Source organism: Neltuma alba, unplaced genomic scaffold (genome assembly GCF_004799145.2).
Source record: "Neltuma alba isolate B1F8T4 unplaced genomic scaffold, ASM479914v2 tig00013697_pilon, whole genome shotgun sequence".
Lineage (NCBI taxonomy): Eukaryota > Viridiplantae > Streptophyta > Magnoliopsida > Fabales > Fabaceae > Neltuma > Neltuma alba.
This window is the reverse complement of record NW_021637860.1, coordinates 58062-70750: the sequence shown is the minus strand read 5'-3', so window position 1 is coordinate 70750 and position 12689 is coordinate 58062. Positions and strand designations below refer to the sequence as shown.

Here is a 12689-nt window from a genome sequence, read left to right as displayed (position 1 = left end):
TTTGTGCTAATATCCCGGCCCAACTAATATATAAGATTTTGTTTTTATCACACTAAAATTATCTACGCATGGGTGTGTGTGTGTGTTTTTAATGCTCTTGACCGTAATTTGCCATAGGTTTTGTTGATGCTTAACATATGTATAAACACGCGCGCATATAAAGCAAATTAGACTCATGAGAAGAAAGAATTAATACGTTTAAGAAAAACTGAATTCAATTGGAATTTTAATCTCGAAACAGTATTATGTTCCATGTAGAATACAAAATAAGTCGCCAGAGACTACAAACCGTAACAAAAGTATATGAATTAGTATCAAGTAATCAGGTCCAGTTTCGTTTGCATTCCAATACGGTTGTGCTACGTCACAAAAATTAATTATATGATATTACCACCGCTTCTAAATATAAAAATTAATTGATTAATTTAAATAAATTAGAAAAACAAATTAAATTAGTTATTTATAATAAATATGTTATATCTTTCTTAAAATATTTTTACTAATCAAGCGTGTTGAATAAAACTATTATTATGAAAAAGACTGCTTTGAAAAAAAAATACATAAATATACACGACAATATATTAGGGTTTTATATTTAGAACTAAAATAAAATTCTGACAAGAATCTATATTAAAGAAAGATATATCCATGGTGAATACAAACCTTGTTTAACAAATATTTGAACGTCTATAAAAATATTTTTAATTTTTACGTACAGAAGAGAGTAAAAACTAATCCGAAGCTCACGTGGCCTAATAAAATAAATGGCGTGGCTTGGGAAGCTCAAATGTGCAGGTGGGCTGCCGATATTAATATAGGGGATTGTTTCCTCATCGCCCAGTCAACGCTTGTTGGTGGATTGGATCCTCATCCTGTAATGTGCTTTAGTTTAGATCCCAGAAATTATCAGCTCGTCTCTGGAACTAGAAAAGGACCCGGAGTGGGGGTCGAGTATTAATTAGCGCAAATTAGTATTATTTCATTGCTAATAACAATTCCCGGTAAAAAAAAAAAATTCTTGGGCTGCTTCCAGAACCAGTTTCACTGCGGAGCTCTGGAAGACGGAACTTTGAAATCTTGGCTGAGGAAGAAGACGAAAGCTTCGAACTCGGTAAGCTCGATGGAAATGAATTCCTTTTACGGGTCTAGGATTTTGCAATAAAATAATATGTGCATGCAATTGATAAATTGAGGCAGATACATGCAATATTTCGGGCCTAGCTAGGGTTTTGCAATGCGGTTGACTCTTGAGTAACTCGGGTTTAATTTTCTGCGATGAAGCTATCCTTGGATACCTGATACACCCAATATGAGGACGACAGAGGAGGTTGTGGATGTGGGTCAGTTGGAGAAAAGTCTGTTGGAGGCTGGCGCGCAAGAAGAGAGTGAGGCTAAAGACGATGAAACAATTTTGTATACTGCATCTTTTGGAGAGATGGAAGAGAACTTTGTGAAGCATCAAACAGCACAATGGGTTCTTTATTCACTTTTGTTGATCTTAGCATGGGGCATTGGGCTGCTCATGCTGCTGTATCTACCGGTCCGGAGGTATATACTTAGGAAGGATATTCGCTCGAGAAAGCTCTTTCTCACTCCAAATGCTATTGTATACAAGGTAAGACAGCACGAGAAAGCTCTTCCTCACTCCAAATGCTATTGTAATATTGTACATGATTATATTTGAATAAATTCGCAGTATGACATTTTTATCCCTGTAAAATAGGCGGCAAGATTATGTATTTTATTTTGGGTGCAAGTTCTTCTAATCACACGTTACTACATAAGAATGCTTGCATGGATCCCATGAATTGTTATAATTTTATTTACTTCAGGTCACCAGGCCGGTGCCATTTCCATGTTTTGGGGTGCTAAAGAAAGAGAAGCATGTTCTCTTGCGTTCTGTGGCAGATGTTGTGGTTGAACAAGGTGCATTGTTGTTATATATTATGCTAGAGTTGGGGCCATTTTCTTTCTGTTTCCCACTGTCCTCTTGGCAGGATGGATTTCTTCCTTTAAAGGCTTTTAATCTTGAATTTTTCCATATATTCATATGGTTCTAATCTGAGATATGATTATATTTGCTTTTAGGATATTTGCAGTCCCTTTTTGGTGTCTATTCTCTTAGAATCGAAAACGTTGGTGTAAGAAGACCAGCCAGTGATGATGTTAAAATTCATGGTATTGCAAATCCAAATGCTTTCAGGAAGGTATTCTGTAATGTGTGACTGACCCTAGTAAAATGTTTCCCTTCTTCTTGCTGCCATTTGAAGATGCTGAGATGGATTGTCTGAATGGGATTTCTTTTTGCACCTTTTGATACTTTCCAGGCTGTTATGTTGCGTGTATCAAGTATGAGAAATGAAATTGCATCGAGACAGGTTTCTACAATAGAAGATGTTCCTCATCTGATGGTAGGCCACGCACCAGATTTACAGTATTACCATAAGCCTGTGTGGTGGGAAAACGCTTAATTGTTGTCTTTTTGGACTCTGAATGACCAATAATAGTGGTGGCCATTCGAGTGATCATGTTATTGACTTCGTGTTTCCTTGATCTTTGTAGATGTCTCCGTCAAAGTCACTTAGACATGATTCCACTCCTTCAGGGGATCTACTACTACTGCAAAAACTAGAGGAAGTTGGAAGCTCTGTCAAGGTAGTTTTATTTGCCGAAGATTAATGATATCATTCTAACGTTTGGATGAAAAAATATGGTTCAAGTACCCTGTGAGAGATCATACCTTTTAGTGGAGGAAAGCAAAAAGATTTAGTTACTTGTATAATTCCAGTGTCAACTTATTCCTTTCCCTGAGCACCAGGTTTTAATGTTTGCTACAGAGAATACAGACATTAGTCGAGGAGCAACAATCTCAAACAACAGAATCCATTGATTGAGGTCAGTTGACTAATCGTAAATGATCCTTATTGTCAACCCCCCCCCCCCCCACCGGGGGGTTGATGGTCGCATTATGTTAGAGTGTCTGTATCTTAACACAAGCATAATGTCCATGACGGCAAATATTTCAGTAAACATGCATCCTGCGTCGGCTCTACATGGTGTCATGGATTCGTCTGCAGTTTTATTAATTGCTATTTTTTTACAAGCCGGATGACATTATTGGTGGTTTTCTTGGGAAGTATTTTTGTCTTTCATTTTCCGCGATCCTTTGATGGGCTATGCATATGGTTTTGGCTTATGTCGAACCTATAAGAATTTATGTGGAATTGATTTAGTACATGAACACTATCGTCACATAGTGTGGCAGTTGCATATTTGAAAATTAATGATGTCATGAATGCACCTGAATATTTGGTTCTGTTTTCATGAATCCTCACTTGCATCCATATGCATGGCGATCTTGAACATTTCGAAGACAGGGAAAACTGGAGTTTGAAATTTAAAGGAAGACGGGGTATTTATTTCGTTTTATTTTTGTTTTGGCGCAGGAATTGAGATTATTCGCTTTTCATGACCTCTTCCAGAACTGTTCAGGAACATCGTCGATATCAGTGATACTTTCTTAGGATCATCCCCTTGAAGCTCCCCGTGAAGCACACGAGTTGGCAACCCTATGTGAAGATGGCTATTCTTTGGTTTAGCTTTGAAGTTTTGAACTTTGTCTTTTCTCCCAAGGAGAAAAATGTATATCTTGATTCCCAAACACCCCGCCAAAAAAAAAGGAGAAAAAAACAGAGAAAAGCTTCTTGTATTCATTGAATGCGCATATCCTGCTATATTGTTCATTTTATCTTATATCCTGCAACCCCCCACCCATAGCGCCTTTTCCTTGCTCCTGGGGAAAAACGGATGACATTCTTCCGGGCAGCGCAAGTTTTTTAAGCTTGAAACTAATCTGTTGGAATTAACAATTTCCATCTCCTTCCCTTGAAATAACTTAAAAACACCATTATGGGGAAAAAAGAACAAGTTAAAAAACTAATTAAGAGGTTAGGCAGAGAGAGATGTATATTCCTAACGAATCTCTTAGGGATGAAAATAATGGGGGTATAAATGCACCTAGAGAGCATTTCTAAATCACATTACATGTGTAATTTGGATGGCAGTCGCTCCTGGAGAACCTAATGAGTTGGACGATAGCTCACGTTTCCTCATTTCAGTATTTCACAAAAGCTAACAATTCGGACCCCTTAACTAAACGGGCATATGATGCATACGACAACTCGAGCTAAAAGCTTGTATAACCATCTTCGCATCACTTGGTTGGTGGGTTAGCCAATTGTTGGAGCTGATGGACAACATGAGACATTCTAGGGCGCATAGATGGGACGTGCTGGGTGCATGAGTAGACAAGGTCAACCACCTTCTGGATTGTGCTAGCCTCAGGGATCGTAGATGATGAGGAGGAAGATATATGAGGATCCAAGAGTTCTGGATAGCGATGTGCTTGTACTAGCGGCGTCGCCCATTCGAATATGCTCTGCCAACCCACTGAATCCACTGCCTGTGCAGGTCTACGTCCGGTCACTATCTCAAGTAACAGCACACCAAAACTGTAAACATCGCTCTTCGTCGTGAGCTCATTTCGATACACAAACTCTGGAGCAAGATATCCATAAGTGCCACCTGCCATCACAGTCCTCTCATGCATGGCTTCATATGGCACGAACTTGGATAGACCAACTCCCATAAGGTGAGCTCCAAACTCCTCATCCAGTAGCACATTACTGGCCCGTATATCCCGGTGAACAACATGTGGCTTCACCTTGTCATGCAGAAAGCTGTTGAAACAAAGGGGAAAACAAGAATCATAAGAAGAAAGACCTTTGCAATTAAAAGGATGAAAACAAAAATACACCATTAATAATACGGAAAGGCTATTCAATCAAGTTTCAAGCATAACAGCCATGTTAGAGTTTATATAATTGAAGTTAACATCATACACTGCAAGAACGACAAGTTCTAATACACAATCATGAACCAGCAGATGCCATCCATTACCTGGACAATTCAGCTGGAACAGAGTATGTTGAAAATTTATCTAACCTTCCAGAAGAAACTACTTGTAGGGGCGGTGCTAATGGAATCAATTATTAATAAATAAAATGATCTCACACGGCTAGATGCATAAATAATCTAAACGAAAATTTGATGATAGATTGCAAAGAGGAAAAAAATCAATTTTCTCCCAAAGCAGAGATTGAGAAGAAATTCTTAATTATCTCTAGATGGAAGTACTGAATATCATTATTCACAAGCATTCAACTATAGGTGTTTGGGTGAAAACTAATCAATGTTTTTAAAAGTGATTTTACGGTATATGAAATAAGTATGTAAAAAGAGTTTTATCTTGATTTGTATGAAAGCACTTTTTAAAAGCGCTTGAGTTAAATCTAACACCTCAACAAAGGGACTTTTCTTGCATCCACCCTAAAATTCTAACATGAAATTGTGTGCTCACTGCGAGCAGCTAATCACATGAAGAGATTTAAACCAACAATTTCGCCAACAATTCAAACACCGTTATATGAAATGTTCAAAATTGGATTCTTAACGATGATGCTCACTGCTATGAAAAAGTAAGTACACAGTGGCTTATTAAGTGGCTTCATTTTTTAGCATACTGAAGTTGAAAGCACGGTGATTCTTTATCCAGATTTTAACCCATCACAGCAGTGATATTATAAAAATAAAAATAAGAAACCACCAAAATAAAGAGAATTAGAGCATAACCAAGCATTTTAAAACCAAAATATTTATATAATATTATACAATTATATAAATAACAAATAAAACACTAATTTTTAAAGGTGTTACATTTTGAGTCAGTTTTTTTTGAGATATTAGTAATCAGGTCAAAATCTAGTTAATTGGTTCCCTAATAAACGCACATGCGCGTGCACATAAATCTATCAGATAATAAATGCCGCATGCATAAATCCTTCCTCCTTTTCACATCCCATATATAGCACACATTTTAGAGAAGACAAAGAGAAGAGGTCCCAACGGTGAAGAGAAGATGCAGAAAATCAGCAAAGAGAAGACACGGAGATGCAGCAGAGGAAAGAGGAAGATGACGAACTCGACACTGACAGGGGAAAAAAAAAGGAACTCATAGGAAAGGCTTATGGTGCTTGTGGAGTGCGATTAGGAGGGCATCTTTGGAACATAGATTTTCTCTCCAAAATATCTCCATTGTCGGAGAGAAAACAAGTGGGTCCCACATGTTTTTCACCCCCATTTTTTCCTCTTATTTTTCCTACCTATCCAAATAAGGCAATGATTATTTTTTCTCCTATTTTCTTCCCTAGTTTTCTTTCCTCTCAGCTTTTCTTCTCATCCAAACAAAGAGTTAGTTACAGCCCAAACAGCACAACTGGTATTGCTGTGAGATTTTGGTTTTTCCGTTTAGAATGTGGCTCATTGGCCAAAAGAAAAAAAGAATTGTGTCATAGAAATTACTCCCTCCGTTCCTTATTATAAGAGACAAATAACTGAAGTGCATTGATAAAAAAAACAGTTAAAATTAGTTAAGAACAATTAATGTATAAAAAGTATAATTTTTTTCCAAAAATGCCCTCATTAATAAAAAGAGAGAGCATGAGAAAGAACAATTAAATTATTAAAAGAAAGAGAAGTGGGGGGGAGAGAGAGAGTGAGTTGGAGATAATAAATATGGGTAAAATAGGAAATCAACACAAAAAAATAGAGACAACTTTTAAGTGTCTCTTATATATAGGAACATGCCATAAGTATCAAATGTCTCTTATAATAAGGAACGGATGGAGTATAAAATATATTCTAAATTGACAAGATGAATTATAAGATTAGGCCAAAAATAAGAGTTTTAGGAACATACGCAATTCCTTGAGCAAGTGTCGTGGCGATTTTCATTCTCATAGTCCAATCCAAGCTGCGACCACCCCTGGGTATATGATGTAGCCATTTGTCTAAAGGGCCATTAACTACAAACTCATAAACAATGTAGCGATCACCATGATCATAGCAGCATCCCTTCACAGCCACCAAATTGGGATGACGAAGCCTTGCAACCCTACCAATTTCAGAATAGAACTCCTTTTTCCTCTGAAAAGTTGACTTCTTCAATCTCTTGACTGCAACCTTTGAGCCATCAGGTAGGACTGCACTATATGTACCGCCAGTCTTGGCATCCCCAACAAGGCGGCTACCTTCACTGAAGTTCTTCGTAATAGACTTTAATTCCTCTTTGGTAAAAACTTTCCATGAGGGAGGAACTGACTGAGAAGCAGCTGGATTAGATACTTTTCTAGATCGTTTTCTCTTTTTGCCCCGTTTATGTGCAAGAAGCCATACCACAACAGCTGACGTTGTGCAGAGGATCAATGCACTCACCCCTGCAAGGATGATAAGATATTCCCTGTGGCAGCGCATGTGGTAACATTTTTTATCTGGGACCAATTAAAAGTAAAATTATAGTCAGTGGTCAACAAGATTATTAAAATTCAAGCAATATAGAAGAATAAAAGTAGCACAAGCAACATATTTCTCAATAAAGAGGAAAAAAGTTTGTTGGGAGTAAATGAAATAGTTGGAGAATCATAACAGAGAATTCTATATGGATTAAAGATAAAAGAGGCCTGGGAGTTATATACACTGCAAGGACATACCTATATCAAGTACACACACTGAAGCATTCAGCTTGTCGCATCTATCATTCATCATAGAATCTGAATGATTGGTCATTACTGTACATATATTGACTGCACCTTTCGTGTTGCAGAATGATCCAGTACAATTAGTTGGATCGAGCGACAAAGGAAACATGGACTTATTCCATTGAGATTTGTCAGACCACACCCACTCATAACCAGCGGAAGAGTTAATTCTTCTTCCTCCAACCCAGCAACTGTCACCACATAGACTCTGAGCAAAGTGCAGTTCTGGAATAGACATCAAAGAAGCCAGATGTCCACCACATTTATTACAATGGGTCTCCGAGTCATTCCAAGATTGAGGCTTTCCAACATGGTGAAAGCACCTGGCTTTATCAGGGCCAACGACCCAACCAACTGGGCATGGATCTGTCCAGGGTTGGGAAAAAGAAAGGCATTTAAATACTGAGGCACGAGTGATCGGAAACCACACAGACATCATGATGCGTACAGAGTCAATTTCAACATATTAAAAATGAAGTTATCAAAATGTGAATTCATTCACCTTCAGAAGTTTGGTCAAAAAAAAAAAATTCACCTTCAGAAGAAATGCATACTAAAGATTACATGCTATCAAACAAATAGATCATTATAAAATTAAAGGTACCCTACGGTATAATCTAAAAACCCATTCTCTAGGATTCTTAACCAATATATGATAGTTTATACAATTCATGTAGAAGCTATTTTGAGCACGAATGAGGTGGTGCACTAGGATAACGTGTCAAGTTCCCTCTTTCTCAAACCCCCCCCCCACCAAAAAAAAAAAAAACAAAGGGCGGCCGAATTAGAAGATTAGGGAAACCCATACATAAAGAAGATAAGAACTCTGTTTATCCAAATCAATCCACTCGCTACATCCTGACGGAGGATCAGTGAATAACATAAAGTGTGTGTTAAAATCGTAAGTTGATCTCCCAAGTGTGTTCACTTGTCATCTCAACTTCTCCTATGGTCGCACTTCATGCACAACAAATTTAACTATGAGAGACTATTCTATTGATGACGACGACGACCCTCGGGGAAAATAGATATGATTACGAGAAAATTAGATGAACATGGGGGAAAAAATTAAAGGAAGTAGAAAGCAAACCTCCATTTTCTCTATCCTGAGGATCGTTTAAGGAACCACAAGTCGTCTCATTTACTGTCTACAAACAAAAAGAAGCCTCAATACAGGGGTTTGCAATGTACCCCAACTAAATTTCTGAACTTCACTCCAGAAATTCAAAGTAACAGAATTTTATTTTCTTACCACATTGGAGGCCCGTGCATTGAAACCAAGAAGAGCCGCCAAAAGTAGAAAATATTCCAGAGCAGTGAACTTGCGCTTCATCCTGCTGATATAAAAAAAACCCCGAAATGGGAAAATTCAGATGGTAATTAACAAAATGAACCGTCGCATGTTGAGAGGGATCAGAGCACTTGCAGTCAGCGACCATAAGAAGGGTAAAAACAGAAGAAGAATATGAAGCAGCAGTATTTAAAAACTTGTGCAGCTTCAGCTAAAAAGGGATAGCTCGTAAAATCAGAGGGGGTTACTGAGTCCCAAGTCTGGGAATGAGCGAAAGAGCACAAGTATCTCCTCTCTGAATTCTTCTCGTCTTCTTCCTCTTTTTTCCTCTCTTCCTTGCCTTTTTTCTCACTTTCCAGAGAGAATTCTGATGGGTGGGTAGGTGGAGCAATTTAAGAGCGAGGACTAGCGAGCTAGCTGAACCGTATGGGCTTATTTCAGCCCGATCAGCCCAAGAAGTAAGACATAGGCCGCATGGTGGGCCCAATTGTTTGCTTTGTTGACTCCTTCATTGACGTACAAGGACCCCAAAAACATGGGACGAAACAAAACTTCAGGAAAGACGTGCCGTTCTCGCCTGAAGCCAGAGACCAGCCGTTCTGGTCCTTTCCCGGCCGGCGATGGGTAAAACAAATTCATTTCCCATAGGAAAAGGGCCCTGCGACACCACCAAACTTACAGACAAAATCATCATTAGGATTACTAATAAAAAAACAAAACGAGATTGGCGGGCTAAATATTTACATGACCTTCTTGTCCGTAAAATAAAAATAGAATTATAATGAGATTTTCAAAAAAAATTACAAATAAATCCTAATAATAAGTAAATAGTCATAAAACTTGTTATTCCTTGTTGCTCTATTATTATTTAGACTTTTTAGTAATTATGTTTCTTACTCAGAATTTTATGACAATTCTTCCTAAAATAAAAGGTGGGGGATGCGCCTTTTATGGTTTAGTAGAAAAATTATTTAAATGTCGTGTGGTAATTAAAGGAAATAATGCAACGACGAGTTCATGGTCATATGAGTAGTTAATATTAATGTCGATGTAACATTTTTACGGTTGTGTAAATACTTAATAGTCGCATACGTGATATGTATTAACGTGTCTTGATTTAAAGTGGCGGCCATTTCCAAGTAAAACAATTGCATGACATATAGCTGACTTTACTTTCCATTAAAAATTTAAATCGTGAAGTTCTGAGTCAATGTGATTGATCATGAGGGAGGGCGAAAAGGGTTAAATGAGCTGCTTCGACATCAACGGTTTGCAAGGATCTAGAAATTATTTTTCAAGCACAAATTTAAACATGGAAAAGAAGTTCACATTCAGATGCTTTTAAATACTTTTCCGGTTCTAAATATAAAATTCATTTTGTGGTGTAAAAAATAGATCTTATATTAAGAAAAAAAAGAATATTTTGAAGAGTAGTAGATGTAGCTGAAGGATATAGTTGAGGGAATAACAAACTACAAGGAATTGCAAATTAATCTTCCAGTGGAAGTGAAAGCAAGAGGGGAGAAAGTTCCACGTTCGCCAGCAAATCTGAAGTGGGCAAATTCCCGTAGCATCATGATAGTTTTGAAGACCCCCACAAATGACGATGGCAATAAAATCCTTTTTCCTGTAAAAGAAGCATCCACTTCTCCTCTAATCAAAGCGTCTCATAGACGGTTATATTTATTAATCCGCATTTTTTTCATTTTTCCTATATATATATTGATGAATCTCGGTTATTATATATCCGCTAGCAACAAATTATTGTAACGATCTTTGTGGATAGAGTAATATCGAACACAAGGTTAAACAAATTTTTTTTTTTTGGATACTAAGGAAAAGGAAAAAACGTCAAAACTGAGAGGCTACTAACTAAACAAAAGGTGTTTTTAATTGTAAAGTAATGATCCGGTACATTTTAATAATATATTACCTCAAGTTCTTAATATAAGGCCTAATTAGCTAATCTGGAGATATTAAAAAAATTAGTTAAAATATTTATTTATAATAAATAGTGTTATCTTTTTGAGAATATCCTTGATAATTATGTATATTAGTTAGAATCATCATTTGATGGAGCATTTAACATATATAACTGACTATTTTAAAAAAAATAGATAAATACTAAAAATAAAGCAGATTAGAATCTTGTACTTATAATCAAATTAAAAATCAAATTAATCATTAAATTAAGGATAGGAGGTAGTATTTGTTTCTGTTGAATTATACCTCGTTCACTTAATAGATTCGGATTCAAGCTCAATACAAATAGAAATACTCATTTAATCCTAAATATAAGATTTTTATATACACTGTATAAAAGTCTTATATTTATAACCAGGAAAGTATTATGTGAATATGAAAAATACCGACACGGAATGTCTCCATTTACTGCTTCTCTCCATTTCTTCTCCACTAAGCCCATGCTCAACGTTTGTTTTATAAAACAAAATCTGGACCATTCTTTTTTTCCTTTCAATCTGGGCCGTTCAAACTTCTTTTTGGCTTTTTTTTTTTCGTTCAATGTGGGCAATAGCATCGCACATTTGTTCCCCATCTCTCATCTTCTGTCATAGTCGTGCCTCTCTCTCCTCCCTGTTTCATCACTCATCCAATTTCTCACAACTTACAAAACTTTCAATGAAAGAAAAACGGCAAGAACCTTGCTTCGGAAATGTGAAGGAGAACTACAACGTTTTCTTGTTATATACATCAAACAGAAGAACGCCGATCAAAGCAAAAGCAATGGTAAGTGTAGAAAATATTCAGTTATGTATGTAACTTGTTGTATATAGAAAATAGTTAGATAGGTGTAATCTGTTGGGTCTAATTGCCTTGTTTAGTTTGTTACGTATTTGGGTCTACGTTTGTTATGGGCCTGCGCATAGGATTCATTCAGAGGCCTATAAATAGTCCTGATGTACTGATGAGAATTAATCAATAATAATAAAAAGTATTATTCAGTATGGGCTTGGTGCATTTTCTCATGGTACCAGAGCCGGGTCAAATTTGTTGATTCATTCGGGTACCCAGTTTCTTCAGCTTATTGTTCAAGATCAGGGCACGACTGTGGTTGCGACGTTTCTGTGATTCTTCGCTGCGCATCAACTCAGTTTCATCATTCCCTGAATCTTGCGTCCGCGTTCTCCCGATCAAGTGATCGTTTTCTTTTCTTGTGTCCATAGTCTCATGATCGAGTGATCATTCTTCCAATCTTGGTCCTCACTGCTGTGCAACCGTTAGAGGACAAGAAATCAGTTAGCTGGAATTTTCACAGCACCGATTCATCATCGTCGACAGTCCCGGCTTCCTCCTCCTTTGTACTCCATCGGCACTCAAACTCAGATTGTGATTTCTTGTTTACTGCCGACTCAGTCGTTTCAGAGATTCAGCTCAGGAGTGGTTCGTGTGTACCCTCCACTAATAGATTCGTTCAAGCCACGTTTTCCCGATAGTTTCTTCAAGATTCATCATAATGACAGACGGCGATTCAAAATCTCAGGTTCTGGATTTTCAACATCCCCTTTATTTACATCCTACTGATACACAAGCCAATACGCTTGTCTCACAAATTCTCCGTGGCTCTGACAATTACTCTGTCTGGAGTCGAGCCATGGAATTAGCACTTCTTGGCAAGAATAAACTGGGGTTTGTTTTGGGGACGTGTACTCGTGAAAAGCAAGATTCCAACCTCCAGGATCAATGGGATCGATGTAATGCCGTGGTGCTTTCATGGGTAATTA

General features: G+C 37.3%; 2 protein-coding genes across 8 annotated transcripts; one reads left to right on the top strand and one right to left on the bottom strand.

Annotated features, from left to right (window-relative positions):
- Positions 1-913: 913 nt before the first annotated feature.
- On the top strand, positions 914-3753 carry LOC114738844 (uncharacterized). 7 transcript variants are annotated; one of them, XM_028926903.1, is made up of 9 exons: positions 914-1111; positions 1282-1615; positions 1833-1926; positions 2089-2207; positions 2328-2411; positions 2563-2655; positions 2819-2895; positions 3378-3412; positions 3493-3753. In XM_028926903.1, exons 2-7 carry the CDS (start codon positions 1310-1312, stop codon positions 2888-2890), a joined length of 768 nt encoding a protein of 255 aa, XP_028782736.1. In that variant the 5' UTR covers positions 914-1111; positions 1282-1309; the 3' UTR covers positions 2891-2895; positions 3378-3412; positions 3493-3753. The 7 variants fall into 7 exon arrangements, with proteins under 7 accessions (XP_028782736.1, XP_028782737.1, XP_028782735.1 ...); XM_028926904.1 differs by having other exon boundaries at positions 3374-3412; XM_028926907.1 differs by having other exon boundaries at positions 917-1111; positions 2838-2895.
- Positions 3754-3856: 103 nt separating this feature from the next.
- On the bottom strand, positions 3857-9293 carry LOC114738843 (C-type lectin receptor-like tyrosine-protein kinase At1g52310). Its single transcript, XM_028926900.1, has 6 exons — positions 9195-9293; positions 8908-8992; positions 8746-8803; positions 7608-8021; positions 6818-7388; positions 3857-4739 (listed from the first exon to the last, which is right to left on the bottom strand). The coding sequence occupies exons 2-6, from the start codon at positions 8986-8988 to the stop codon at positions 4214-4216; spliced, it is 1650 nt and encodes a 549-aa protein (XP_028782733.1). The 5' UTR covers positions 8989-8992; positions 9195-9293; the 3' UTR covers positions 3857-4213.
- Between the last annotated feature and the right edge of the window lie 3396 nt (positions 9294-12689).

Excerpts from the sequence above, each read along its gene's own strand:
- LOC114738843 (XM_028926900.1), bottom strand. The coding sequence starts at position 8,988 with ATGAAGCGCAAGTTCACTGCTCTGGAATATTTTCTACTTTTGGCGGCT. Across the intron at positions 8,022-8,745 it reads TCAGGATAGAGAAAATGGAG|ATCCATGCCCAGTTGGTTGG; the intron begins GTTTGCTTTCTA and ends AACCCTGGACAG. Across the intron at positions 7,389-7,607 it reads AGTGTGTGTACTTGATATAG|ATAAAAAATGTTACCACATG; the intron begins GTATGTCCTTGC and ends AATTGGTCCCAG.
- LOC114738844 (XM_028926903.1), top strand. The coding sequence starts at position 1,310 with ATGAGGACGACAGAGGAGGTTGTGGATGTGGGTCAGTTGGAGAAAAGT. Across the intron at positions 1,616-1,832 it reads CAAATGCTATTGTATACAAG|GTCACCAGGCCGGTGCCATT; the intron begins GTAAGACAGCAC and ends TATTTACTTCAG. Across the intron at positions 1,927-2,088 it reads AGATGTTGTGGTTGAACAAG|GATATTTGCAGTCCCTTTTT; the intron begins GTGCATTGTTGT and ends ATTTGCTTTTAG.